Source organism: Hippichthys cyanospilos, chromosome 3, assembly GCF_059441005.1.
Source record: "Hippichthys cyanospilos isolate Australia breed blue-spotted pipefish chromosome 3, RoL_Hcya_1.0, whole genome shotgun sequence".
Taxonomy (NCBI): Eukaryota; Metazoa; Chordata; class Actinopteri; order Syngnathiformes; family Syngnathidae; genus Hippichthys; species Hippichthys cyanospilos.
The window spans coordinates 6,922,257-6,948,990 of NC_142371.1; the positions used below are offsets into that span (position 1 = coordinate 6,922,257).

At 37.2% G+C, this 26,734-nt stretch overlaps 1 protein-coding gene across 1 annotated transcript in view; it reads left to right on the forward strand.

The window, feature by feature from the left end:
* The first annotated feature begins 441 nt into the window (after nucleotides 1-441).
* Nucleotides 442-26,734, forward strand: part of triob (trio Rho guanine nucleotide exchange factor b) — a 99,099-nt gene continuing 72,806 nt past the window's right edge. The window contains exons 1-2 of the mRNA XM_088409688.1: nucleotides 442-526; nucleotides 9,034-9,087. Of these exons, the coding sequence (XP_088265814.1) occupies nucleotides 457-526; nucleotides 9,034-9,087 (124 nt within the window). The 5' untranslated portion in view covers nucleotides 442-456. The remainder of the gene's footprint in view (nucleotides 527-9,033; nucleotides 9,088-26,734) is intronic.

The following is a 26,734-nucleotide window of genomic DNA, read 5'->3' on the forward strand; positions in this document are numbered from 1 at the left end:
AGCTCATCACGTAGGCTTCATCTGGTGTGAAGAATGGCACTCCCTCACGGCCCGCATCAGCACCGCAGTGACGTGGGAGGGGGATAAATTCAAAGTGGTGCACAATGCACCAACCCCACCTCCTTCAGAAACGGAATCCCAGGATATCCCACCCCCAATCGTTTCCAATCCTCCTCCCCTATTTTTTTTTAAACCTCCACCTTCTCACACTACAGTAACAGCCCTCCCTTCTTTTCCTCCGGTCAACTCGGGAGCGCCGCCGCTCGGTCGTGAGGATTTCTCCCTTCTCGATCAAAATGGAGGAGGAGGTCTTTGGCTTAATGAGGGGAGCGCCGATTCTACGGTCGGATCTGCTGCGATGAAAGGTTCCAGTTTGGCTGTGTGAGAAGGTCTGACACCGAATCGCTTCGGGTTGTGGATTTTTGAGGGAAGGTTTGCGCACGAGAGAGCGCAGCCATGAGCGCAGCGGAGGGGCTGGATGAGGCTGCAAAGGACTCTCCAGACGTAGCGGCGTTTTTCAAATCCGGTAAGTCAGGAAGGGGCGAGTCCGGGTCCAAGCAGGGGGGAGTAACGGCACGACTATCGGTGTGCTCACCACTGCGTTCTTGGTGTTAGATGGCCTCACGATGACGACAAGCAAATGTTTGAGTGTGAACCCATTGGCCGCATTTGAGTCCGCTGGCTTGTCATGCTGTAGATCAGAATCATTAATGATACTTTGAATGTGCGTGATCAAGAGCTGGTTGCCCCCCATAGAGGCGTCAGACGTGGATGGCTGCGCCTAAATATCCACACAGGACCTCTAATTAACAATATATAACGACGACCTGGCCAGAATGATCGTTTCATCCTGAAGGACTATCACGTAGGGATGAGCAATGTATCGCATGAGGCCCTTTTGACATGATGGCATCATCGTCATCTTCATCATAATAAATAAGAAAAGCCAAGCCCGTTGTAACAATGCATCCAAAACGCAAACACGTTCATGGGGCCTGCACTAGTGCCTGACATCATCCACTCCAGGTTGTTGTGATGGTGCTGGGGAGAGAGCTATAATCATCTGGTTTGTACTTCTGCATGCCTGGTGTCTGTTTCATGGCATCCTCTCAAACGTAATAAATGTGCGTCATGCTTATGAGTAACTGCACCAAAATATTAGGGACAACTGCACAATCCAAATCCAACTCCAGCATAATATCAAAAGTCCTCATCAGATAACAAGACAATATGTTTTAATCATGCCATTTTTAATGCAGCAGCACAATACTAAAGACAACCAAAGGCAAGGCTACCATTATATCAACACTTTTTTGATTGGTGCAGTGCTGTTGATCGGCGCTATAAACTAGAGCCACAATAACTCATTAACTTAAACCAGGAATGCATACACGTCATATTCCACTGGGCATCACTGTCAATAAACAAAACGACTTTCAATTGTATGGTCCACTCAGGAAACAATGAAGCTGTCTCAATGACATTGAATCTAAGAATAAAAATCTGAGCTGAAGCAAGAGATACAAATTTGACCCACAGCAAGATTTCAAATGCTTTGATTCCAAGCAAATGTTTGAATCCACTGTTAGGATGATGGTGTGCTTAGAATATAATGCACTTTTGATGTAAAAGAAAGCAATACTTAAATGTTAAAGTTATAGTGCAACAACACGTAGAAAGATCATTTGTCCCCCAGTCATGCCCCACACCCTGTCAACCTTCAGGTAACCTTCATGTGACCCCGTTAAGAGTACAGAAAATGTTGTTGCACTGTTTTAGATGGTATATTTTCTGTTAAAGGTACATTGTGGGTTAGAAATGATGTTGCCCCTATTAGAGGGGGACCACCACCACTTATCCATGCCGCAAGAAACAGCTGTGTCCTCCTCTCTTACTCAGCTGTTCCTGTCACCTGGTGCCATTGGGTCTACTGTTCACCATTTACTTGCGAAATCATAACATTCATACATGACCACCAATATACAAATGTGACACATTCCTCAATGCAGTCGACTTGTTTATGAGAAAATATATGCATTTCAATCCGGTTAAAAATGTTTTGTATGGAGAGTTCATAACTAATTGGATTACCAATATGAGGTTTGTGCACAAATATTTTTTGATATGTTTCTGTTATGGTTGATTCACCTTAATATGGTCTTTCACCAAACCAGAAAAAAACACTAAAAGAACAGTAAAAAACTAAAAGTAATACAGTATACCTTAATCTTTGAACATTAATATAACAGCAAAGGCAGCTCATACAGCTTTCATGATGGAGAAAAAATGGCCTCTGGAAGCAAGTATATTATGTAGAGAATATAAAATAGAAAAAAAAAACTTTTTTGTTTTGAAAAAAAATACCTTGAAATGCAAAAGGATGAGCAATGAAAACAACAGTAGTTATATTCTTTTTCATCTTGTTTTACTTTTTTTGCCTCTCCTACTTGTGAAATGATAGCCATGAGGGAATGCTGCAAATTAAACATTCATTCGTTCATTCAAAGCCCTTAATACGCTTTTAATTCAACTATTGCTGTTCTGCAACCTAATACTCTACATTCATCTTTGCAAACATAGTATTGATCTTCTCAGTCAGTATTATAATCTATCATTGTGTAAAGTGCTCTCCAGCTCAACTATCTGCTATTCAGCTGCTGTTTTTATTTTGGGGGCTGAGGGGGAGTGGTGTTTGGTGTTTATTTTTATTTTTCATTTTTATTTTTACGCCTCTACACGTTGATATAACACCAAAGACATAAATACATTTCATCAAGTGCTTTTGACATTTATGTATGAATAAATAAAGATAAAAACCTGATAATCATTTACTGACAAATAACATTCTCTACCTAAGAGTTTGTCATGACACATCTTGACTTGGCAATATTTGCCAATTCTGCCTTGCAAAAAAGCTCAAAAAGCTATCACCGCAAGGGCATCTCTTGGGCACCCCATGAATTTTAGAGCTGGATTTTGGTCTTTTCATCTTCTTGTGAAACTTTTTGTCACTCACAGCGCTGTTTGATAACTAGTGCTTTAAGAAACTCCATTAAGTTCAGGTAAAATGGCTTTGGAGCTTTGCACAAATGTGACACTTGCATTATTTACAGGAGGAGTTTCTTATATTGTCAGTGCCACTTTAATTTGTCCAGTATGCAATCTAATTGGTGCCAGCTTGTTGCATCAGAAATCCTGGCAAATAATTTCTCATCTTTATTGATTCCCAAGCAATTTCCCAAGGCTCTAATTTTTTGAAGTGCAGTATTTTATTTTCTGCGCTCTTCAGGACAATTTGATGCTTGTTTTTATTAGTGAAGGAGATGTAGGTTTTTGTTCCCCTCTAACAGTGGACCTTAGTGAAAGATAGCTGCATGCTCACTGAGTGGCAGAGTAACTTAGATTTTCAGCTTCAAGGTAAAGTAAAAATAACTTCAGCTGACAGAGCTGATATCAGCAAAACAAGCAACAAAGCAAGTTTCAAAATTTATGTCTTCAGATGGCTTCTAATTTGCTTCATCTGAATGGATAATTATTAGCAGTGCTTTAAAACATGTGATGCTGGTCTCTGTTTCCAAACTCTTAGCAAGATTTAAAGTAGCCTCTTTTGTAAAAGAGAGGATAAACTTAAATGCCCTGCAAAAATGTGTCTTTCACATCAACTGAAGGGCAGCTGTTGTTTTCATCTTAGTTTTCATTTTCATTTCGTTTCTGGACTCAGGACATGTCCATATCTTTTCTCTGGAGAGTTTTCACATTATGTTCTATCTTTATGGCAAAACTGCCATCATATATATATATATATATATGCTTGTACAAATAGGAGCCCCTGGACAAAAATTGTTTTGCAAAATGTTAACTTTTTGTCATAACTCACAATAGTGAGAGATGTACTCTGAAAGTCCAATACAAACAGTTTAACAAGGTTGTTTATTTATTTATTTTTGACAGGCTCTTATAACTCCATACAGAAATCTGTAAAGCAGGCACTGGCTACAATGTTTTTTTTTTTTTTTTTTTTTTTTTTAACCAAAAACAAGAAAAAAAAACAAAACTATGTCAGTAAAAGGCAACGTAAGATGGCTGCTCTCTGGCTGGACTCTTAATGGGCCAGTTGAAATTGTGTACAAATGATACAGCCAGCATTGGATTGATTCTTACTCAAAGGCTACCACTGAAGTTACACATGCTTCTGTGAATAGTAGCGAGTGTCAACCCATCCATTGTGCACTATACAGTACTTTATACCAACAGTCAACTGGAATGTTTTTTTACATCCTCATTGTCTCTGAACAGGATAAGTGATACAAAATAGATGGATTGACTTGTACTGTGAAATGTTACTGTACAGAAGTCCATCACAGTCATGTTTGTATTTTAAGTTCAATTTCATTAACGTTCAGTCAATTTAAAACATCCTGTTGAGAAATTAGAGCTTTAGCTTGGCATCTGTCAAATGTGTCGTAGCACGATGTAGTGAGTTTCAAGGTACAACTAAAAATAACTTACAAATAATGTTTCTTTTTTTAATAATATTATTTAATTATCGAACATCTCTTGAGTAACATATAATGAAGTTACTGGATGTGTGCAGTGGCATTATTGTAGAAAACTACATTGTGAAATTCAATTGGCGAAGAAGCTACTGAAGTCATAAGATGTCAGATTGTCAGACCATCTTAAGCCATAAGCAGCTCCATTATTGCTTAACTGGACTTGCCATCGGACAGTGGCCATTAACGTCCATGGAAACTCTGTTTCAACTGTGAGATTTGCTCCTTTTGGTCCATCAGACATAACACATAGCAGACAGGTGCTTAATGTGCCAGCATGTAGTGTTGAATAATTGATTTTTGTACATCAAGGGAATAATATATACATAAAAGCTTGAGGATTTCGGGTATGTTTTTGTTGTATTCAGAGCAGTTGTTATTTTATTTTATTTTAAACAAAAGCAGAATGACCAAACAACGCCTTTCACATGACTTAAGCATAGTGAATCTTGGGAAGGACAGATTAGGAAAAAAAGGGATACACATGCTTGAAAGGATAAACAAGTCTTCACCCATGAAATTACAGAGTTCAAGTTGGATGGACCACGCCTTGCAAAAGTAGACTTCTTTGCTCTCCACAAGGCTGAGCTTTTTGGTTATATCAAGGGGCAGTCTAATTGGCAGTTGGTCAGAGCCGAAGACCAAAAGCAAAGCTCGACATTGGCTATGTTGCAAAATAGCTGACCCCTATGTACATGTCGGCTCTCTTACAACTCAAGAAGAAAGGAGTTTTGGGGATGACAGACTCTATCTTTCTTTTCTTTTTTTTTTAAAAAAAAGGCTTGCGTAGCCATCTAAAGTACTAACTCAGACAAATATAAACGCACAGCTGTGCTTAAGATGTTATTTTGGATTTATTGGATTTTTAGTGTTTTAGTTTTGTTAATTTATTTGTTCAGTTATTTAGTATACAAAATAGATCAAATAAAAAAATGTGGCGTCAATAGTGTTGCACTTGAAAAGATTTTTCACAGAAAATGTCCCGTTTAAAATCTGAAATGACTAACTAACTGCTGTACTAGTGGGAAATGACTAACTAATTGCCTTGTGGAATTGATTTTCTTCAAGGAGCCAGCAGGCCGTGTCGCATCATAGCCCAGCTTAAAAAAAAAATGAAACATTTCTTTGTTTCACCGTTGCTATTTCACTTCAGTTTTTGTTGTGTTTGAGGAAAGACTTTTACAAGTGAACATTGCTACAGGTCTAATTGGGTGAAATGCTTGCCCAAGGTTGTGACATTAAATGATGACGATTCTGTTGTTTTAAAAATGACAAACAGAAATGCCAACATGAGCTGCAATGTGGATTTTTTTATTGTTGAGAAAATCAATGGATTTTAAATGCTTTATAGTCCAAAAAATATAAGTTAGTTGAAGAAGTCAGCCCATTAATCATTTTTGCCACCCAGAACCGTGTTTATCCACTTGGTGTTTATCATAGTGTGTATCTGTTTCAGCCAGTGTTAATCGATCTCAGTAGGGACTTAATGTTTTTGATCGGTCACATGCTCTGTGAATGTGTAACTCTCATCTTCGTCACCAAATTATTGATTAGTTTAAAATACCATGTACATTTATGCATCCATGCGAGCGTTCATTTGGGGGTAATCAAATTGCTGGCATTCGGTCCAAAAGGAAAGGCAGGTATTTGTTTGTTCAGTTATATTTTTGCAAAACAGGCTTTAAATTTGTGTAGTTATAGACTGTGAATTTAACCCGTGTGCGGTATTTTCTCCAATCCTTTGATCTTTACAAAGGCACTCTATATCTTAAAAAAAAAGACATTTGGGAGCTGAAATTTCACCCAGTTTGTGACAACATGTTAAATTTCAACATGGCACGACCACTTAGTTATCAGTGCCATCCTTTGGAAAAATACTGCAAGAATGGTGTGGGGAAAAATTACCCAAATATGGTCAAAACACTGCACAAAGGTTAATCACTAAAACACAGAGTGTTCACACTTCTCTTTTCAAAGAAGACATTTGAATGCTGATAGTCATCTGATATACCATACGAATTATCCAAATTAACTGCGTGCCAAAATGGCTGGCGAATCTGGCCTTGTGTTTGACACCAGTACAGTACCAGTGACAAGGTCCTATAAAATATCGATTGGTTTATAATATAAATGAAGCTTGCATTTACAGTATTGTACATGATAAATGTCAGGAATGACAATGTGAAGGTGGTCCATCTATATACTATGTAAGATGCTGAGTGTATCAGGATAGCCTCATTACTTCACTTCGACAGTGAAGGCATAAGCACAGAGGTATAAATCACTACATCCCACCCACATCGCTTTGGGAGCTGGAAGTAAGGACAAGGGGGGGTGGATGATGCCTAAGTGAGCAATGGGTGGAAGGAGGATGTGGTGGGGGTCATAAAAATAGGATGCGGGCTGGTCTGTGTGTCTCCTGCAAATCCCCAATGTGATAAGAGAAAACCTCGGTTAACTGCATGATGGCTTCCAATGACAAAATAACAGCAGTGAGTCCTCTATCGCGAGGGTTACGCTCCAGACCAATAAGTGAAATCCGGGATGTAGAAATACTGTACGTATCTCTTAGCCATGCTATTATAGCACTTATGACACTTTTGTTTATGTTCCTTTTTTTTTTATTAACTGATACAAACATAATTAACTTACATTATATTGAGAGATTCATATCAATGAATCACCCAAATATTGTATAATGTAACAATGTGCACTTACGACGATGTTGATATTGTCGTAATTGTCAAAACATTACATTCTGTACAGAATGTGAAAATGCTGAAATGATCAGGAAGGTGAGCAGAGCTCAAGAATCTATAGAAAGCATTCATAAGCTATGATATTTGCTGGGGGGGGGGTCGTATTATGTACTGAAGGTACTGTTGCTGTCAGGTGTAACAGCTTTCACTCAGGCCCAAATGAAAATAATAATAATAATAATAATAATAATAATAATAATAATAATAATAATAATAATACATTTTTTGTATTTTTGCTCAGTTTATAAAATAAAATCTACCTATACATTAGGCTTTCAGTCATACTGCTAACAGTTAGTAGCTAACTGATTCATTCATTCGACTTATACTGTATGAACGGACTAACATACATATGACACTCTCCGACTTGTTGAAAAAAGTAATTTTCTCATTTTGATAATAGCTGTAAAAGCCAAAATGAAGCTAGTTTTTCTTACTGTTGTTGTCTTAACATTTCAACCTCAGCAGAGATCATTGTTTCTTGATACAATTCAAAATGTGTCTTTCAAAACAAAAATCATCTTTTGGGGAGGTAGCACTCATGGTATATTTACGTGCAGTACATGTGTGAGCTAGTGCACTGCTCCAGACTACTTGTCTTCTCAACAGCTGTCCATGGCCTGTCCAACACAAACTGTGCTCTCTCTCCCACTCAAGTGTGAACACAACATTCCCTTTTGCTTTGAAGACAGCAGCGGGCTTTGATCCGTGTCGCGTGAACACTGCCAGCTCTCTGCTTCCCTGGTTTAGGGAGGCTAAACTACTGCTTGGCCTCTCTGGCATCGGATTGAGGATCAAACTCGGCATCCTAGTGTTTAGGCTTGCCAAAATACTAACATAGATTACATGCGTTGCCTGCAAAGTAATGCACGCTTTTGCACAGTGGACATCTTCATGGCTTTGAGCCAAGCAGCATTGCCGTTTACTCCTCCTCCATTGCTTCAAATTCCACGCACCTTGCAGAAAAAATGGTTTCTGCATAACTTCTCACTATATCAGCCGATCTTCCTACATCTCACCGTATAAAATGAAACATACAGGAAGTGGACAGGTGCTTGCTGTAATCCTAAAGCATATGCCATGCTGTTCTTTTTAGAGAGACAGCTGGGTGAAGCTGAGACAGAGAAGACCTAAGCTGACCCTCATCCCTCTCACTGTTATCTTGTGCCACAACAGTGTCCTACTGATGTGACCCAGAAACAGTTTGTCAGTCAGTGGTGATGAAACACATTTGTCCAAGTAAAAGTGTCAGTGTTGATTGCGTTGGTATTCAATTTAAGGTAAGGTTAATACAGTACAATTGGCATGGATCAGTCATGTCCTTCATTCAAGATGTGCAAACTTATTTTAAAACTTTAACGTAAAAAAAAAATCTTATTCACAAGTTTGATTGGGTAGTTTAAACATTTCATCTCGATGTGATCCCTTAATGGCAATATTTATTCTGTTGCTACTTTGTAGATAGTGTTGAGATATTCATAATTGAATGAGTGTGAATATAAATGAGTGAGGCAGAGAGGAGGAAAGCTAATTTCAAAATAGAGCAATATATCCCCATATTGAGGTTTTGCAAAATGTTATGAAATGAATGATTTCAAATTACAAATTTTGTCCTGAATCTTCACAGAGGAAATATACAAAATAAGAGGTTGAACAGGGTTTGTTAACATTTATTCACTTTCCTTACATGACAAGTTTTAATTTGTCTTCTGTCTTTCTAGATTTCTCACTTCCAAAATGTGAATCTAAACTGGATGGACCTGGTCAGACCTCAGGTAGGATTCACTGATTGTATCACAGATTTGACAAGCCTGGACCATTTTCCTTCACAGTGTGAGGGGTCCATGTAGGTCCATGACGTAGGGAAATGGGAGCAGATTCTATTTAAGTGAATTTTTGTGTGATTTTTTTTTTTTTTATAAAGTTAAAATTGGAAATCAATATTCCATTTTGTATTTATATAGCATAAATAGCAAAATGAAATGCAACCAGAATTTGTTTCCTTTAATCTTGGTTTTCCTCTACCCGGATGACGTTCCTCTTTTGGTCTGTCTTCCATTGCTGCTTTCACAGTGTCTTGCTGTCCCATGTGACTTTTTTTGTGGCTTGCATTCGATAAAACAAAATGACTCTATGGCTCTATTTATGATAAATAACTACAAAATAGAAATTCAAAGTTAAAAAAAATTAAAACAACTCCCCCATTAATTTCGTTACAAAACCCCCTCCAAAAAAAAAACCAACAATGAAATTGGATTGTTTCTTGTTTTCCTCCATCAGAAGGAAAACTGAATGGCCGAAATGTACACAAATTGGTATGACCTGTTTCAAATGAATTTCTATACCTTGTGTTGTTGGATCAGTGATGACACCAAAAAAATCTACACCAAATATACTGCACACTTTGATATATGCATGTTTGAAATACAATATATATTTTTATATTTGTATTATATTTGTTATTCCTTTATGTTTGGAATGAACGTTAAACTTTCGTCATCTAATGGTGGCATGGTGGAGATTGGTGTGGATGTAGCCTAGCTTCCACATTGATTCTCAAACGAACTTTTTTCAGCACCTCTTAGGAGCCGTTTATCAAACAAAAGAAGAGGCAAAAAACAAACCAACAAACAAACAAGTGTGCAATTTTTTTTTTCAACTTTTTTGATGGTGGCAATAGTGTGGCCACAGTCTAGACTAAGGCAGTAGACTGCCCAGAAGAGACATCAGTAGTGTGTCGTCTTCAGGCCAGTGAGGCCATGTGATTTACACATTTAGTCCTCATGTTTCCAATTGGGTCATCCAGGGATAAACATTTCACAAGACCTTTTTTTTAACTGACAGTCTGGCCTATTATTCCCATTTGCCAGGATCCGAAAGGGGTGTTAATAGGAAGCGTTTGAATGTGCCAGCCAAATCCCGTGCTCTCCCTTTGCCTAAACCCTCTTGAATTTCATCCTTGCAAGAGGCAATAAGAAAGTGGTTAAGTTTTGGTGGATGCAACCATAGTTGATAAAGAATAACTTTTATTTCCTGGTTGTGTAATAAATTATTTGTAGTTAGTTTATACATTTAATTTATGCTCTGCTTGTTCCGCGTGGAGTTTGGAGGTTCTTCTTGTTATGCAAGTACTTGAAAAAGACACGTAGCACGGAAAAAATGCATACAGAGACCTCAAAATTCATGGATATTTGAAGTAAAAAAATACTTTGGGCAAAGAAAATTCACATGTTAAAAAAAAAAACAAACACTTTTTACTGTATCTCATCAACCAAGGTTTCACTAAAAGCACACGAGAGTATATATTGAATTTGCTCGAATTTAACTTTAGATTACTTCCTGGTATTCTAAACATAGCATTTTACTAATTGATCCTTCTTTAAATCTTAACTACTTTAATTGCTCAACATGATTTTCTTTTCTTGGTATTGCTAGGCATTTTGTGAACCATTAGGAGTGTGATGGTTAGCCAAAAATCATTTAGTTCAGGAAAGTAACTAAATGCAAAAATGCCTGTCTTTGATTTAGGAAAGGAATTATGCACACAAGTGTACCATTTTGAGCATTCACACTTACTGTGATCGAAACGCTAGTGCCGTTTTATTATCCGAAGAGTCGGGAAGTAACTCTTTTAAGGGCATACATGGAAACCATTTTAAATTGTGGGAAAAATGAATTTGCACTACACATGTTCATACTGTACAACAAGTCAAGTTTGCCGTTTCAAACAAAGTAACAAATAATGCATACTGCAAAAACAAATTCCTAGCCATAACGTCCATGATCCAAAGAGTGACCTGGACCAAATTTTGTCACAGAGTAGCATGTGGCGGGAGTGTGAAGCAGTTACTCTTTTTGTGTGAGAACTCAATTTCGTACCGTTGCGTACTCAACTGTATGTTTGTAGATTTTACTTTTTTTCTCACTTTGTTGTGGCACTGCTGGTTTAGACCCTTTGTTGTTTCCTTTTTGAGGATATGACACAACCTCAACTGGATGCATCCTGTTTTCCAGTGCAAGCCAAGCTTGTATGCTTTGCGCTTCATGTTTTTCATAACAGTAGTCTTTTTGTGAGTGTGCCTGAAGGCATTGACTGAGAATTTTAAACATAGGGACGCACCTTGCTTACTGTATGTGAGTTTGTTATTATACTGTAGACAGCATGTCTTGTTGGACTGTTGAAAATACCAGTAAATTCATTAAACTTGTTTTAGAGATTTTTCACTGTGCTTTCAGTGAGATTGCACGCGAGAAACAATACATTGTCATACATTGTCTGATTTGTGATTGTTTTGTTTTGTTATTTTAGCAACAGTGAGGAAGGCCTTGGGTTAAACGTCTGTTTCCTGTTGGTGCTGCACATCATTACACGTGTTATAAATAAAGCAAGGACTGATGAGTCCATTCTGCTTTTTAAAAATGATTTAGAGCAGTGGAGTTAGGATATTAAGTATAATCACCAGTAACTATAGTAAAACCTTAGATTCACAATTTCTGACCTTATAAACACTATAAATAGATCACTACAAAGCTGCGACCACAGGCCTCATTATCCGATATTCTTGAAATCTAATTTAAAAATTGTGTCAAAACGTAGCCAAGACAATCATTATTCATTTCTACTAACACATTGAAAGAAGTGTGAATTTTAAAAATGTGCTACTTATTATGGGTGTGATTGGTAGTGCTTCTGTACTGCTTTGTACAGGCCAGCCTATAAGAAACAATATTAGTATGATTCCGTGCAGTTTTACACTGCTACAAATTTATATATTGTAGGTGTACTTAAAATTATTATTGGCCGGTGTTTATTTTTCGAATGCATAACTAATCAACATCAAATTGTTTTCATATTTACTACTGTAGTTAATCTCCAGAGTTTCTTTTTTTTTTTTTTTTTAATTTCGTCAAAGGTCAAAGATTAAATCCAGTGGTTAATGATTGCTTGGTGGGTTGTTTTGGTTATGTCTGCATACATACACTTGGACACACACCTACTGTAGAGACAAGTGTCCCGGAAACACTGTTGTTCCACATATGGATTTACATGCTAAGCATGCTCTGAGTAAATGTTTGGACACTCCCCCAGATATGGTTTGACTCTCAAACCCAGATAATCTGCAACAGAAGCCAAATGCCTGTTCGCTCAGGATCAATCTGATTTCTTTCTGCATTGCTAGTATTATCCTATTTAACATATTTCTTTTTTTCTTGCATTTTCTGGATATGAGAGGTCAAAGTATCCTTCCTACCCCCTCCCCTTCCTTCTTCTCCATGTGGTTCTTTTGAGTCTAATTAAGTTCAGGAGTGAACCTCAGCTGTGTTTCTCATCTGTACCCACATCACTCTGTGGTTGCTATTGAATTTGGGCTTTGAATACAAAACATGTGCACAGCAGGCAGACAAAGAGGCTGGCATAACCACTCATACTGTACACACGTACCCTTTTTAAGCAGTAGAGGAAGTGAGGTTCTATGAAGTTTTTGTTTTCGCGTTCCCCCCCGCGCAGGCTTGGTTCGGCTATGTGCCATCTGTATCTGTATGTGCATGCTTATAGTATGCCTTTTTTTCATTGTTTTTCCTTAAAGGAAATAAATAGGGAAGATATTAGTAATACAGATTTAAAAAATAAATTTTTGGATAAGAAAGACGTGCAAACAGTTGATGTCACAATATCGTAATGTGATTTGTTTTTCATCTTTGTGTGAATGGGGATTGTAATATTCATATGAAAACATGTTCCAAGAAGAGTTTCCCTCCCAGCGAAAATTGTTTGAAAATATACTGAAAAGATGTCATTGTGTCTGAGAGCTAAACACAAATCCATATTCAACTACCGGTAGTTTTTGACAAAATTTCATCACATTGGATGGGCTAAAATACACAAATTTCAGTGACCATTTTTGAGAAAAGGTTTTTACTCCTGTACATTCGATAGGCTAAATCAGCCCAGTTTATACAGTAGGACTATTTACTGACCAGATTTGGACCACAATGGGCAGGCTAATTATAACTCATTAGTAACTACGAATTACTATTGTTAGGCTAGTAAGGCTCCTCCCACTCGTGGCCCCTTGTCAAGGTTTCTTATTATTTCCCCAGATTCATTTTTAAGTTTTTCCTTGCCCTTCGGTAGCTTGGTTGAGAGGATTCTGTTGTAGATTTATGAAACCTTTTGAGAATCTTTCGTTTAATAAGAGCTAGGCAAATAAAATTTTGAAATCCACTGGACGAGTTCGAACACAAACCTGGTGTCAACAATTATTTTTGGACTGAATTTGGGATGCTATTGGACTAGCTTCACACAACCAATTGTCATGGACTATGTTTGGGCTAAATTTGGATCATATTGGACACACTATAACGCAACCCAGTTTTCAACCACTCTGGACTAAACCATGTCTAAGAGGATGGACCGGATAAAGCCTAAAGTCCAACCTCCAGAAGATGTCTGGTGTTGGGTTTATAGTTTGTACTGTATCTCATCATTAGGTTAATTTTGAATGTGTTACAATGGTAGCTCCTTCGGTATTCATTCATTCTGAAATAAAAATGCGGGGCACCTTCTTATTTACGATGGTGTGACGTATTGTTTCGATGTGACAAAGTGAATGCAATGAATCTGTTTCTGCAGTTCCACGAGAAAATATTGCTATGTTACACAAGAAGTCATTTAGTTCACTACTTTGTATTAGGGCTGAACAATTTGGGGAAATAATTTAACTGCAATCGCCCCCTCCTCCAAATCATGACTGCGATTTAAAATGCAATAAAACAGAGGCAAAGTTTTTTTACCCTTGCAAGGCGAAAAAGATAAAGCATGTTAGATACTCGCCTAACTGTCTCATGAGACGGAAAACTCATCGTATACGGCGGCAGGTTTTAATTACAGTGCCAGCCTCCCTGTCTGCGCTGCGAGGTCCCTATTGCCCCCAAAATAGCGGGGCAATAGGGACAGACTGGTTCAAACTGAATCAGCAGTGCCTTAGCGGGTTGTAGACAAGTCGTGCTCATTACTTAAGATTTCTTCAAAACAAAATTAATACCAATGGTCAAAATTTTCCATGAACTAATTGAATCACTGGTCGTGTCTATCCCAAGTATCCATCACTATGCTTGAATAGCTTTCAACAAAATGTGTATTTCTCTTTTATTACACCATTAAACTAAACAGATTGTATTTATTCAATAAACTATTACAGATGTGACATTGTCGAGTGTTATGTAACATTTGGTTGTGTGTATGGGGGGTGGGGAGTTGTGTGTGTATGTGGGGTGGGTGGGTGGGGGGACTTTATAAGCCACGTGACCAGGCCTGAGGCAGACAACGTAATTTACACAAAAACACTTGCCACACATCTACAGTATACACACAAACACACAATAAATACATATAACATGGTAATTAGTTCCATCTGCTCTGAATTGCATTTCCCCTCAAGTGAAGTATTCTTCTGCCCTACCACATTGCAAAGCCAACATTCACCTGATTTAAATTACAACACACGTATGTATTTATGGGACAAAATCTAAGCATTTTAGTTTCCTATCATCCTCCCGTTTACCTTTCTTCATCCAGAAACATTTCTACATTTCTGTTTCCCACATTGTCATGTTTGTCCTCTGTCGCTGCCCCCGACCTGCTATTTTCCTAGAAAGCATTGATGCATAGAAGAGCAAGGCTTCCGCCACATCCCCCAGCCCAATCACCAGTGGCCTCTCACCTACTGTCGGCCAATTGCATCTGGGAGATAGCAAGTGGGGGATGGGTTAAGTATAAAGGGTGGGGCGTGTGAGGCTGGGGGGGATGCTCATGCTGTTGGCTCTTTGATGTGAGGTGTATTGAAAAAGGATGCTTGGGTGCGTGGCTGTAGGAACCCTGGAATGTTGTTGGATCTCCTCGGATATATTTACAACTCAGACCTGCTCTGCCTTTGCAGGAGTAATGCTGATTTCTGACATTTTTGCAATCATAAGACTGGGAGAATGGATGATGCAGAATTTTGCAGCAGGCACAATTTGGTTTTCCATAATTATTTCAAGCAGTTTTATTTAGCACCTTCTTGTGACTGTGATTAAAAAAAAATATATTTTGCAAAAGGCTATTCTCTATATTTTCAGTTGCTCGACCGTGTAGACATTATGATGTAAAAGAATTCGGCTGGGCTACAAGAAACGCAACACCTGAGGAGATTCTCATTTAAGAGTTGGGTGTGTACCCGATCCAGCAGTTCTTTGCTGCTGCCTTAGTTTGTCATTTGTGTTAAGAAGTGGAGATGGCCACCAAGTGATATGTCCATCTACATCCTTCCCACGTTATCTTGTGAGTATAATATTAAAGTATTCAGATTCATTAAACTTTTCCTTATACTCTGCATGGAATAGACTCGTCTTGACAGTGGTATCTCACATTTCTGGTCCACTTGCTAATTATTGTATGTGCACAAGTAATGTGGGTTTACTTTTCACCGCCAAACAGTTTCTTTTTCATTATTATTTTACATGTATGTGGAGTGTAAGTACCAAGGAAGCTGAGCCAATGTATCTTTAATTTCAAAAGAATTACTTAGATCTTTTGTTCTCAATTGGAGAAACAAATCCATCATTCTTGCTTCTAGTGTATGATAGAGCTGTGTTTAGATGGAGTATTTTATGTGTGTATTTTTGCACTGTCAGGGCAAAAAGCCACTCAAATACACCTCAACTGAATCCCTACTGCAAATTCAAATCATTGGAAACTTTGTTATTGGAAACCGAAACAGTTTTGGTAACTTATGCAGCATTCAATCCATTTTAAGGGACCTGAGTGGGATGCAATATGAAAATACAATGTCAGTTGGTTTTACTTTCAATGAGGAATTAAATTATTCAAACCATGTTTTGCTTTGTGTTTTTTTCTCTCCACTGGGATTTGCTTGATTTTCCTGACACCAAAACTGTTTAGAGTTATTCTCACTCAACTTTAGCTTGCATCAACATTCACAGGAATAGCAAAATGTCCATTTTTTATTCTTCCAAGAAAACTGTTTAAAGCTATTCTCACTCAACTTTAGCTTGCATCAATATCCACAAGAATAGCAAAATGTCAATTTTTTTCTTCCAATAAAACATGTTTTTATTCATTTTTGCCGGGGGGTGGGGGAGGTCACTTTGTTCAAAGCTTTAGTTTGTCATCGTTCTTGAAAAATGAACATTTTAATTGTTCATCAAATTAATGTAAAATAACCCTGTCCAACTGTGAATGTTTTCATTTTGTCAACATTTGGGTTAGAGCCAAGTTAATGTCAAAATTTGGGTTCCTAAAATATCTGGAACATCTCCTTTTAAATGCCTTTGTGAGTAAGGTTATATTAATTGTGTTACAAGACAACAATGTACAGATAACGTCATGACGTAAAAAGACATGTCCACATCTTACGTTCTATTATCAATAAAACCAACGGTATTAATTTTACTCACAACAGTAATAAAGTAATTGGTTTCCTCCTTCCAAAAGTGTGGCTATATGCTGCGACTGAGTTTTTTGCTATGTGCTTGTTCCTTGGAGAAATCAGCATATTTACTTGTTCCTAAGCCGATTTTTTTGTTTTTTTTGCCCCCTCTTGCTTGCTTACTGAATATCCGCTTATTCGTGTAGTTACGTTTCTTTACATGGCATTTAAAAACTAACACTTTCAATGTTTTGGGTTTTAAAAGGACTATTGACCGCATATAAACACAGTCAGTGTGGTTCTTTGAGTATGAGTAACCCCTCCAATTGCCACATTTTTTTTTTTTTTTTAACAGTAAAGTTGTAGAGGTGAGGTGATCTGACCTGTGCAAAATATTTGCAGCTTGCAAGCATGGATAAATCATTGATTTTCAATATGTAAATGTTTGGTGCTAATGACTCAAATATGTTTTAAAATCACTTTTATGGCTTGGCATGATTTTCTTTGAATTGCTCAATTTTCTTTTTCGTTTTTTTCATCTCTACAGAGTAAAATGAAATGCTAAAAGATTTTCTTGGTCAAATTTTCTGATTTTTTTCTTTACATTTGCCTCTGAAATTTGCCACAATTCTGAGATTAAATAATAGATTAACAAACAAGATATTTTAGTGACCCCTACAGGCCGAGTAGAAGAAAACAGTTACGATTGGGCTGCCATTCAGCAAGAAAGAGAAAATAACATAGGTTCTCTAATGTTATTATTGCTATCATTATCATTGTTCTTGTTGCTGTTTTTTTGTTAATGTTCCTGTTTTGTTTTTTTTTTCAAAAAATTAAATGTTGCATACACCCACTTGTAATCTCACCGATCAGTTTAGATGTTTTATTTATTTATTTATTTTTGTGGGACTAATTTGCTGCAGATACATTCTGTGATCTTCTTTCTTTCATGGATGAGAGCTTTTTGCTGCAGCGGCAATCACATCAGGGTAGCGTGTGTGCTCACATGCATGCGTGTGTATGCATGCAGATATTCCATCCACCAAGCCCGTTTGCTTTAGCCAGTTGTTTTCAGAGCTGTAGCAACACTGCAGAGCCGTTACATCCACTGACTGACTCCTGGCTGGAGAAGAGCCATGGAGCCATGGCCTGTACTTCCCTGTCCTCTGGCTGTTTACTCAACAGGATAGAAGCCTTTGTGAAGGACAAGTCTTGTGAGAATCCATTGACAGTGGAATAGAGAAAGAGGGGAGGGAAGCTCAGTCCTGCTTTGCTAATCGTGGGACACAGAGAAAAGGTGAAAAATAATTGAACAAGAATTTTACAACAGGGAGGATGAAAAACAGCCAAGTTATGTTTTTAAAGTACAGTGATCCTCCTCACGATAAGTGAAAACCGAGAAGTAGCGCCACCCCCACAGTTTTTTTTTAATTAAAAAAAAAGGGAAAGTCTTCATAACACATATTATTTAAGAGAAATATTACTGCTGTAGTGTACACACATTCACTGAAATCTTAAATTATTAAACCTTATACAGTAACTGAACAGTTACCCCTTTCCATCCTTTGAAGTCTCGTGGCAGCTGCGGCCATGTTAGCGGCACCCAGAAGTTTAATTAATTTCAAATCTGTAGATGAGGGCAGGCGTTGTAATCTACTCCCGCCCCAACTCTTGCTTGTTTCACTTTATTTGTGTTGTGTTATTACAAAACCAGGTTTATAACACAAAGAAGAGTTTTGAGTTATTGATAAAAATCAGAATTTTTGACAGAGATATCCGCCTTGGGATTTTAATCCTTGAAGTCTCTACTTTCATTAACTAGCAGCCAAAAGGTTGAAACTATAATCAAAGTTTATGAAAATAAAGGATTAGTAGACAATGCATACTGCTGAGATGAATGTGACAAAATTTTAAATCATTTTTTGAAACTAGAGATTTCAACTTGGTAACATTCAAACTGCTGTAACTTCAGTAAATTTTGAATTGCCTCCAAAGGCAATTAAGGGTAGGATTAGAATCTGTCAATATGTCACTTTTCTTTTTGGGAAATATAATACAGATATTGTGAAATTAAATAAGTTTGAATGTACTGTAATACATTGTCACAGGCATGGAGATCTCAGTTTGAATTTTTCTGTACTGTTGAATCAGGTACACAGCCATTAAAAAACAATATTGTTTAGGGCAGGAGTGTTGTTCCCCAAACCACAAAGAGAAATAGATCTGCCAACGAGCCCTATGTATTTTGAGTCACCATGGTGAGTCATCCAGTCTGTAGGGGTTTGGGTCAGGCCGGCCGCGATCTATGTCAGCCGTTCGCAAGAAGCCGACTTAGGGTGCGTGCCCTGGGATTCTTGTGACTCCTCTCAGCTCCTGTGCCCTTTAGATTCAGTTGCAAGAAACCAAATGTGGCCAACTGAATTTAAAAACTAGAGTGCTTACATCATTATTTCAAACAAAGTGTATTATACATTAATGCAAGAAACATTGGTCCACTAATTAAAGTTGATTACCTCATTCACTACCTTTGATGGCTATAGATATCAAAGATCAAATAAGTTAACTTATTCACTGCTATTGGCAGCGATATAAGACAAAAATCCCTTTTAACCGGGCTGACACTGAATAGGCTAAGAGAAGCGCTGTGAACTTGTCAATTGCATTTATAATACTGTATGAATTCTTACACCCTTTTTCTTGGTAGAGGGACATGCCTGTCCCAATGGTCCCACAAGCTGAGTTAGTTAGTTAGTTAGTTAGTTAGTTAGTTAGTTAGTTAGTTAGTTAGTTAGTTAGTTAGTTAGTTGGACGGATGGATCGATTTCCGCTGTTCACAATTTCCTCCGTGTTTATGCTGTATATAGAACAATAGTCACAACTCCACAACGTCATTAGATGTTTCACATTCCAGCTTAGTGGATGTAGGTAATACATTCACATGTCAGTTTCATGAGCAAGCACTGTTTAAAAAAGAATGAAAAAAAAAATACCCACAAAGTACAACCACAGTTGTGCTCCATTCCACAGCCATTCTTCATCACTGTGATTGCAAGGAGCATTGCTGTGCCGAAGGTTGTGGTTTTGCTTCTGCGTTGCAACAAGTTTGTACTTTTCACTCAGTGATAATACTGTAAGATATGATGTTTCCCTTGATGAGGCTTCCGATGTTTAGTGTAGTATTGGAGGTTGACACCCTTGAATGATGTTCTATCGACAGGGCACAGCATTAGAAAGCTATACAGTTTAATAAAACATATAATGAGTTGACTGCATTTGGACCATTGTGAGATGTGTTCTAATGATTTGGTCACTCATAAGAAGTTTTTTTTTAAAACACTATCAGTAATGGCTCGGTGTCTGAAAGTCCCGGGTTTGAATCCCTGGCCTGCTATTTATCGCACTTGATATATTTCACTAGGTATTGTGGTTGTACCTATATTCTGGTGGTTTTTCTCTCTTTACTTGATATAATTTTGGAAAATACAATTCCATTAACCATTTTTGCGTGAGAGCTTTTTTAAACGTACATTATTTGTTAAAAGGCCTATTTTGTGCTAGTGTAAACGTACTGTATTAGAGTTATTGTATTTTCTGCACTATAAGGTAAACTGGATTATAGGGCGCACCCTCAATTAATGACATATTTTAAAACTTTTTCCATATATAGGGCGGACCGCATTATAAGTCGCAACAGTAGAAGCAGTCAAACTTTACTAGTAGATTACAGACCAGCTTTTTGACAACTCCATTCACTCCCCAAATAAATAAACAACTGTCTTGTTTTATTTTATTTGTATTTCCGTGACAGATTATCTTTTAACAGCAAGGTATAACATGTAGTGCAACATTTATATCAGGGAACTTTTCCTCTAGTGCAATCGCAATATACAGTAGTAATAATACTCAAAGTAATAACAATAATAACTCTAAACTCTCAATAGCATAATAAGTCAATGTCAATATGACCAACCTTGTTCAACTGTAAACACACAAAAGAAACAGGTAAAGCTTACTTTATCAGTTCATTCCCCATCTACGAATCCCAATCTCAATAGTGATCCATATATAAGGCGCACAGGATTATAAAGCGCACCATCGGCTTTTTTTTTTTTTTTTTTTTTTTTTAAATAAGGCTTTCAGGTGCGCCTTATAGTGCGAAAAATACGGTAATTATCGGTATATAGTATAAAATCATATATCACTTTCGGGACAATGGTAATTCAGTTTGTTATGAAATTTGAGTTATTTGTAACCCACATGTAAAATGTAAAATGTCTGGCTTCCTTCTGTGATCGGGTTGAGCTGGTACTGAAAGCAAAAATACTCAGGCATACATGTATGGAGGTAATTTTTGCAGATGTTTTTGGTCAGGAAATGTCATCCCAACATGTTTAAAATCCCCCAAATGTTGTGTTTTCCTAATACAGGCCCTTTAAATTAACCAACCAATCCTGATGCGGTGCAGTCAGTGGCAAATGTATTACTCACAGGAGCTTTATGTCCATTCCTTCTTCACTTTACTCAGCATTTTGCTTCATGTCATCAGTTCACCTACCATCTGGTCTGGGCAGACGATTTGTTGTTATTTCTAACCCATTCTCTAAACTTCCTATTTCCTCCTCTGTGCTCTGAGGCAGTGCTTGCACTGAAGGTGTGCACATACACAAACAGACACAAAAACACTTCTATCCCTTGTGCACTCTGTCAAGTTTTATTTGGTGCACTGTGGCTTGTTGGCTGTGTTTTGTTGTGTGGTGGTACAATCAGTGGATTCAGGATCGTTTGGATTGAGGAAGCTGATGAATGGTGTTCCTTGAGCTGAACAAAGTCCACCCCCATGCCGCTTTGTCTGCTTCATCGATGTGTTTATGCAACTCAACTGGCTACACAGTGTGTTTCTAATGTATTCAATTGGATTCTTGAATACAAATAGTTGCGCATGCATATTCATTGCTGAAAAAGGCATTGTCTCATCTTTTATAGCGCTGAATGTGCCCCACAACAGCCAGTTCTGGGCTCCCACAGTAAACATCAAGTCAAAATAAAACATGAAATATGCTGTGCTTTTGATTTGAAAATTCATCTTTTTTGGCGCAAGTAAATGTAAGTTAGTGAGCTAGAGCTACAATTTGTATTTGCAGTTTTGCAAACAGTTTTTCTTTCCCCTGATCACTCCAGCGACCCTCCCCACACACACAAAAAAGGTATTAATTATATCCCATCTTTGTTAAATTTTCTAAAATAAATAAATAAAACATGAAATGAGAACATTAAGTTCTTTAATAATACCCCAGAAAAAAATATCACAAAAATGTCTGCTTTTGTACTTTACCAAATCTGTTACCCACAGTACTTTTCGAACCTATAATCTTTCATCTGTGCTCATTCAATTCTTTGGGCAAGTGTCATCAATTGAAACATGGCACACATTTTGACACGTCTCAGATTTATGTATTTATTTTTTTAATATTGCACATTGCTACTTTATTGTGATTTGTTGTACTTTACACTCTCAATGATATTTTACTTCCCACTCATCCATGTACTTGGTAGTTCTGACTTGGAATTGCCAAAACTGCTCATCATATTTGCTTGGCTTGTTATAAACTACCTTTAACTCAAGTAATCACTAAAACAACTGAGTTACTTTTCCCAAAGAATCTGGCAACACTGCAGAAGAATGAACAAAGAGCGGTGACTATGTTTGTATAATTTTGTATTGTATTCAGTTCTCGAGTTATTGGTGTAAGTGTAGCAGTAGCTACAAATGCACAGTTATCTTTACAATTGCAACTGGCCCCCTTCCATTTTGTTTATGTGTGAGAGGTGTGTCAAGTTAGATGACTAGATTTTGAACTTGTTTGTATACACAATCATATTTGCACCAGTTTTTGCACATGCAGCCCTTTGAAAAAACTTCAGTAAATATAACCAGATTATAAATGTGGGAATTCATTTTGACTATTGGGGGAAAATAACCATGCATAAAGAGCGGGAATAAAAACGTCTCTGTCAAATCACATAAGAGTCTTTTTAGCCTTTTCTGACTGTTTTTGTGATTTCAAGATGGTATAAAAGACAGCTTTGTGCCCACAGAATGTGTGCCCCTTGTGATTCTAAAAATAATGTGGAAGCAAGCTAATAATTTGAGACTGGTTATGTTCCAAATGGATTCTGAAAGTTTTGATGTTTGTTCTGAGATATGTAAAGAAAGGCCAAAACCGATATTTACGATCCCATCTTTGATGCAAGTATAAAGAACATGAAGAGGATAGGAACCAATAATTATTACAACCTTTTTTGCACATGAATCCAACAATAAAAATTGCATTTCGCTGTATTAGCTTGTGTCTCTTTTTTTTGGAGTAGCTCTTCTGGCCTTAGAGAAAGGGAGACACTGTTTAATGCAAAGCGTTCGTTGTTACTAAATCTTGTCTTGGGGAGGGGTTACTGACGTAGGGGGGACAAGTCAAAGAAAAGCCAGTTGTGTCAGCAAAAAAGGAGCTGGCAGTGCCTTTGCATTTTTGCCGCTCAATGGGTGACAGTGCGTTTGTCGATATATGGCTTTGCTTTTGTATAGATGCCTTCTTGCCATGCAGCAACATTGCAGTCAGGGAACAAAAACTGCTGGATGCTAGTCATGGGAGAACTGAACAGGGTGTAGCTTAGGCTGATGAGGTTGTGTTTTGAACAATTTTGTTTATCAATGGCGGTGTTGGACAACCACAGCTGGCAATACGCCCAGGCAGGAAAACTCTTGATCAGGCTCTCAGGTAATGCATGTATTATTTTGCAGCCTAATCTGTTTATTTAATGGGATGCCAAAATTAAGATATGGTAGTCTAGTCTGCCTAACATGCAAAACATATCTAAGACGACTCATTTTGTGATTTTACGGATACAGTCTTTCTGCAGTATAATTATTATATCAATGGCCATAATACAAAACCTTTCTGGGGGGGAAAAAACAACAACAACAAAAACATGCTTGTTCTCACCATTTCATGCTTTGTTTTTTGGCCATCGATATTCAATACTTGTCAAAATTTTGGATACAGTCACTAAGTGTTTTCTTTTTTCATCTTTAAAAACTTCCTGAACTCTAAATTATAATACAAAAGTTATCTATGCATTAGTCACCAGCATGATGATTGATGAATCATCTAGTAAACGTTGACTGTTTCATAATTTACATATTTCAAAGTAAGCACCTTTTTCCTGGATAACTTAGCACATTTTGATATTTTTTCAGGATGATGTTGATGAGACTTTATGGCCTTTCAATTCACAGCAGTGCCTTTTTAGGAGTTAATAGCGTTCACTATCAATGTGTGTAAGGTCATTTGAATTTGAAGGTGTCCCCAAATTTTTTACTTGAACTGTATATGCGTGGTTTATGTTTTCATTGTGGCACTCCAAAATTGTTCCATATTGCTGTAAAAGTTTAACTGTGTTACATGTTTTCAGTAGCTGGTTCATAATGACTGAAAATCATGGCACATTAAATGCAGTGCATGGTGTAATTACATCTCCTGTGCTGCATTATTTAAAGGCGTGTAAACTATGTGTCAGGCCCTTGCGCACATGCTATGCATTAGTAGAAAACACTGACACAGATGGCCTAAATGATGCATTGGTTGCAACTTCTATTTTGGAACTCATTTGGCAAGTGCAGCAAATCAAGCAGCTTACTAATACTGTGGCTCACTGAAAGATGTGTTTATTTACTTTCCATAAATTAAGTTTTGAAAAGTGACTGACAAGATGATTGAAGCAAACACAATGTCTGTACCTTCTGCAATTTGCATGATCCCTAGACTGCAAAATAGTATAAATGGAATGTGTTTTACAAATGTCTCATTTGGTAATTTTCTGCTGTGTTAAATTTTAAGGCAATATTGGGCATATTATTATGCAAAATATTACAGGATTACAAGATCAAGCCAAATCTGAAACAATACTCTTGGGTGAATCCCATCATAAAAATACCATTAAGGATGTAAGACTAAGTTACCGTTTGTGAAAAAAAGATGTTTGTCGCTACATTTAAAAAAAAAAAAAAATCAGTCATCGCTGACCTGTTCTGTGTAAAACTGCAAGATTTTTACATCAAATATTTAAATTAGTCACTTGACCAAAGTGCCTCAAACAATCAACAAGTCATAAACTCCCACTAACCTCAACATACATAACATAGGACAACATATGTGTGTTTACAGCTCCCAGTGTACCTAACAACAAAACAGTGCTACTGTAATAATAAATTAACTTGGCTGAAACATCTATAACTAAATATCAAAATTGGTGTTGCCTTTTTCTTTGATTACCTAGCCCACTTACTGTTGTAAATGCTTGCAGAATAAGCAAGGAAAGCACTAATCAGAAGCCCCTAAAAATGCAGCAATCTTGGCTGGTTGCTCTGAACACTGTCTGTGTGACAGTGAGAGGGCGCTCACACTGCTGTTGCTCTCTCTGCCAAGTAAACACATCTACAGAACATTTAGGTCAAATTAAAACATATGTTGGGTTTGTTCCATATGAGATCTAAACGAAAGTCATTGAATGACCAGTTTGGACGGTTTTCAAAAATCATTCCATCCCTTAATATACTTTGATATATAGTTATTTAAGCTTTGAAAATTATTCAGCAACTAAACAATTGTCCAATTAGTAGACAACTATTTTAATAATTGAGCGATCGATTAGAGACATTGTTAAACTTAAAATGATCCAAATTACCAATTTCAGCTTCTCAACAGTAGTTCTTTGCTGTAGTCCTTTGTGAGATTTGTTTGAATAACTTTTTTGTTTTGTCAAAATAAAGACGTTTGATTTTACTTTGTTAAAATGATGACCAAAGCAGTGACTGAATCAGTTGGTGAGTATGACAACAATCCCTCTTGTGTAATATTGATTGATTTATGTAGTTGTTTTTCTTTACTTATAATACAAATAAAAAAAAAAACAATCATGAGTAATTGTGTTTTCCTATTTGGGTTCCTATCCTTTTCTTTATTAACATTAGGAAAGGTCATCGTGACAGGCTGTACATATAAATGTCTTTTTTTAACCTCCGTAGATGTTGCTTATTCAGCTACTGTTGTCCCTGGACTCAAGGTTTCTTAAATAAGAACGCATGGTGGACCAGTAAGTGATGCAGAGAACTGCCAATAGTGAGGCCAAGGGGAACATTAACCATGGAAGTGAGAGACTAAGGTTTGCACAATGTGTCTTGAACATTGAGAGCAAAGCCAATGAGGGTAACTTGGATATTTGTTCATTCTACTCAGAGGAAAGGTTGTTAATCAGGCTCACCAAGGTGTGAAATGAATAGCGTAACAGCTGCATCATGAAACCAATTGCATTGCATGAAGGATTCTACTGTTGAAGACAATGCAAGTTAAGTCAAGTCAAATTATATTTACAAAGCACATTTAAAAAGACAATGGCCACCCAAAGTATTGTACAGTAAAATAATAGTGCAGATAGAAACAAAATACACATAAAACAAGTGACCATGCAGCAAAGAAACATTTCACTGTCCTCATAATTAACAGTGTAAAATAGTTTTTTCTTCAATTAAAGCCTCCAGTCTGCTTTTGAAGCTGCTTTTAAGTTCAGTAATCAATTAAAGTTTTGTTGTGTTTTACTAGTCATATAAATATAATAAAAATATGCAATTAGCTGGCAACCAGTTCAGGGTGTCCCCCACCTACTGCCCATTGTCAGCTGGGATAGACACCAGCAAGCCAAGGACCTTAGTGAAACTAAGCGGGTATGGATGGATGGATGGCTAGGCAGGCGGACAAATGGTAATAAATGAAAATTAATTAGGTGTTATTTAATCAACGATTAGTTGAGAGTTTCAATCAATTTCCTTTCTGATAACTTGTTTTGGCTTTGGAGTGGACAGATCTACCTAATGTAGAAGGTTAATGTACTATATATTAGACAACATGTTGTCAAACGTTGCATTTTCTGTTTAGTATTC